General features: G+C 64.2%; 1 protein-coding gene across 1 annotated transcript in view; it reads right to left on the bottom strand.

Moving 5' to 3' along the window:
• LOC104283739 (deoxyribonuclease-1-like 2) overlaps positions 1–883 on the bottom strand; it is a 2,829-nt gene that overhangs the window by 877 nt on the left and 1,069 nt on the right. The window contains exons 3-5 of the mRNA XM_009881956.1: positions 652–735; positions 434–534; positions 247–359 (exon numbers count right to left, since the gene is read on the bottom strand). Of these exons, the coding sequence (XP_009880258.1) occupies positions 247–359; positions 434–534; positions 652–735 (298 nt within the window). The remainder of the gene's footprint in view (positions 1–246; positions 360–433; positions 535–651; positions 736–883) is intronic.

Below are 883 nucleotides of genomic sequence, written 5' to 3' on the forward strand. Positions count from 1 at the left end.
GGGGCTCGGGGCGGTGGGGGAATGGGGCTGCCCCCGACACCAGCCATCCCGTGGGGGCCAGACCCCGCTTCAGGTCAGCCCTGAGTGCCGGGACATCCCCTGGGGCAGGGGACGGGGCAGGACCAAGGTCCCCATCCCACCACCTTCGCACCAGCCACACTCGCCTCGGAGCAGGGACCCAGCGTGGGCTGAATGGTCCCTGAGGCTCAATGCCCACCCCTCGGTGCTACCCCTGGTGCCACTCACATCAGTCCCCCACTTGCTGACGATGGCCAGGTAGACATCGTAGAGCGCATCAATCTCGGCGACAGCATCGTGCGGGGCAGAATGCAGCGGCACCAGCACAAACTCCTCCACCTCTGCCAGGGAAGAGGGATATCAGCCCTGCAGTCAACTTGTGTCACCACCCAGGGCCAACCATCCCCCTGCTTACTGGTGTGGGGCACTGAGATCTTCAGGATGAACGGCTCCCGGCTGAAGACATCCTGGGGATCCTCATATTGGTAGGTGTCCACCACGGACACGGTGTCTGTCCTGTGGGACCAAAGGGGACAGTGTCCCTGGGACTTGGCACAGCCCCTGCGCCCCCTCCATGGCATCAGTGTCCCTGTGGTGCCGTGGGACAGGCGGCAGCACACCCAGCCCTGTTACCTGTAGATGAAGAGGTACATCTCCTTGTAGTTGTCCCGTCCCAGGGGACCGCTGATCTCGTAGTCGTATGTGGACGTGGACACACTGCGGAGACGCAAAGGCAGAATGGTGACATGGCTGGCACCATCCTGGGCTGTCCCTGGCATGGCCAGGGGTCGGCTGGCCATGGGGTGGGCACCAGCCAGTCCAGCTCTGCTGTCCCCATGGGCCACCGTGCCCAGGCCATGGCATG

Source organism: Charadrius vociferus, unplaced genomic scaffold (assembly GCF_000708025.1).
Source record: "Charadrius vociferus isolate BGI_N301 unplaced genomic scaffold, ASM70802v2 scaffold593, whole genome shotgun sequence".
NCBI lineage: Eukaryota > Metazoa > Chordata > Aves > Charadriiformes > Charadriidae > Charadrius > Charadrius vociferus.